Here is a 2,962-nt window from a genome sequence, read left to right as displayed (position 1 = left end):
TTTTAAATTAATTTAGGATAGGTGCAAGTAATATATATTCAAAAATAAATCTTTTGACATTGAATGCTCATATTCCTATGCTCCAATACAAAACCTCGAGAAATAACAACAATGACTTCGCCACCGAGTTTGCTAATAAGATATGAAAGTAAGATTTTAATATATGAATTACCAAATTTAACAAAGCTTTGGTGATTAATTATTTTCAAACATAAAATGTATAATTATTTCAAAATATTCATAGTATGTGTGCTTTAATAACATCGAAAAGCAAAAAGGTTAGAATGACTTTAAAGTTCTAAGAGTATTGATGCTCAACTCATGTGGATTGAACGTATAAAAATGTAACATTAACTGGACAGCTGAAAAATTAGGGTTACCAAGTTCACCACCCTATCTTTCCTTGTCAAAGAAGAAAGATGCACCATCGTATATAAACGGTGTTAGCTTTGGCTCCGGCGGTGCTGGAATCTTCAACGGCACAGATCAAACTTTAGTAAGTCACAAAGATCCGATAAAATGCCATATCTTAAACATTACTGCATGAACTATTTGCTTTTCAAACCGAGCTATTAGGGTTTGTTGTTTCATGTGCTTTTCCAAATTTCTATTCAGCGTCAATCCATACCACTGTCAAAACAAGTGGATAACTACATCTCAGTGCAGAAAACTATGGTACAGCAAATGGGATCACTTGCCCCAGAAAATCACCATTCGAAGTCTTTTTTCGTCGTCATTATCGGCAGCAACGACATCTTCCTACTTCGGATCACCTAATCTTCAAAAGAAGAACACCCCACAACAATTTGTTGACTTGATGGCTAACACCCTAAAAGGACAACTCAAGGTAAACTAATTAAGTGATTTCCAATTTGCATTGTTAAATGATATAGCAAATAGTGAAAGTACTTGATCCTAAAATTTCCACCTTTTTTTTCAACAGAGACTGTACGAATATGGTGCTCGTAAACTCGTTTTCACCGGAATCGGAGCCATAGGGTGTGTTCCGGCAGAAACGGTTAAAAACGAAACCCATGAATTCAGTGAAGAACACAATTTTTGGTCTGTCAAATACAATGAAGCGATGAAAGCAATGTTGAAGGGATTAAAATCAGAAATCCAAGGCATAAATTACTCTTATTTTGATACTTACAGTGTCATGCAGAATGTGATACAAAAACCATCTTCTTACTGTACGCATACATACATACATACATACATACATACATACATACATACATACATACATACATACATACATACATACATACATACATACATACATACATACATACATACATACATACATACATACATACATACATACATACATACATACATACATACATACATACATACATACATACATACATACATACATACATACATACATACATACATACATACATACATACATACATACATACATACATACATACATACATACATACATACATACATACATACATACATACATACATACATACATACATACATACATACATACATACATACATACATACATACATACATACATACATACATACATACATACATACATACATGCATACATACATACATACATGCATGCATTCATACATACATACATGCATGCATGAATGCTAAAATACGAGAGTATTGAACTTGTGTTTGCAGGGTTCAATGAGATACAAAGAGCGTGTTGTGGACTTGAGGATTTGAAAGCTAAAGTTCCTTGTGTGCCCGTTTCCAAGTATTGCTACAACAGAGCGATCATGTTTTCTGGGATTTGTATCATCCGATTGAGGCGACGGTTAGGGTTTTCGTGGATAATATTTTTGATGGTCCTTCACAGTATTGTTTCCCAATGAATGTTTGGCAATTAGTTTCTGTTTGAAACTTATAATGAATGATTAATAGCTCACAGAGTTACAGTACTCGGAGAATGAGATTATGCTAGCATAATACGAATATATACATGAATATCTTGCTTTAATAATAATAATTTTATAAAATTTTGAATATTTCAAGTTTATTTTCAAGTATTCATATATTTCTCTTATCAATAATGTTTTCTTAAAATATTAAAGAGTAATAAATGTAAACGATGTTTGATTTCTAAATGAAATGTAAATATTGATTGAACTGAGTTGTGGTATATAAATTTAATTTGTATCTAAAATATCTTTTGATTTTTAAATTAAATAAAATAAATTTTTATTTATTTTATTTAATGATATTATAATAAAATTTAAGGAACATTTCCATAATAAAACACTTATTGCACGAAACTGGAATAAGTCGATGGGATCCATGAACCAACGTTGGCTTGGTCTTTAAATAGGCCTTTTCAAACTCTATTGTAACTTTAAGTTAAATTTCAACTTTTAACTTTTAACTATGTTTTCTCTTTTTTTTTACTATTTATTCGATAAAAATTATTATTATAGTAATATTTTAAAAATAAATTTATAAATATTTAGTTGTGTTATCTTTGATTCATAAATTGTAAAACAATATGAGTAATTTTAAATAATATATATAAAAACTCTAATATTTATTATTTAAGGAAATATGAAACTCATTTGTTTATTTTTGTTCATATTAATCTCATTTATTTTTTAAAAAAATTATAAATTTCTTGAACGTAGCAAAATATAAAAATAATTTGTGAATTAGTATTTTATTTATAAAAAAATAAAAGAAAAGAGATCGAGTTTGACACATTATATCATGTAAACCTAAAAGTGTCGGGTGTTACATGACATCCAATACGTGTTGACCATTTAAAACACCACAAATCTTTATGATTACATTGAAGATTTTATTTATAAATTCAAGTGGGCGACGTTTCTGATTTACCATTTGTTGGTTGAAGGATATTAACAATGTCAAATTCTTTTATTAGTCCATATAATATATATAAATTATAAATTTGGTTCTTATATTTTTAATCATTATATTTTAAAAAATTAAAACTCGA

At 28.7% G+C, this 2,962-nt stretch overlaps 1 protein-coding gene across 1 annotated transcript; it reads left to right on the top strand.

The window, feature by feature from the left end:
* Window positions 1-772: 772 nt before the first annotated feature.
* On the top strand, window positions 773-1,850 carry LOC120198486 (GDSL esterase/lipase At5g55050-like). Its single transcript, XM_039199818.1, has 3 exons — window positions 773-847; window positions 944-1,193; window positions 1,657-1,850. Exons 1-3 carry the CDS (start codon window positions 818-820, stop codon window positions 1,848-1,850), a joined length of 474 nt encoding a protein of 157 aa, XP_039055749.1. The 5' UTR covers window positions 773-817.
* Window positions 1,851-2,962: the final 1,112 nt, after the last annotated feature.

Source organism: Hibiscus syriacus, unplaced genomic scaffold (assembly GCF_006381635.1).
Source record: "Hibiscus syriacus cultivar Baekdansim isolate YM2019G1 unplaced genomic scaffold, ASM638163v2 tig00117056_pilon, whole genome shotgun sequence".
NCBI lineage: Eukaryota > Viridiplantae > Streptophyta > Magnoliopsida > Malvales > Malvaceae > Hibiscus > Hibiscus syriacus.
Note: the sequence above shows the minus strand (reverse complement) of the source record. Positions and strands in the feature narration are given on the sequence as shown.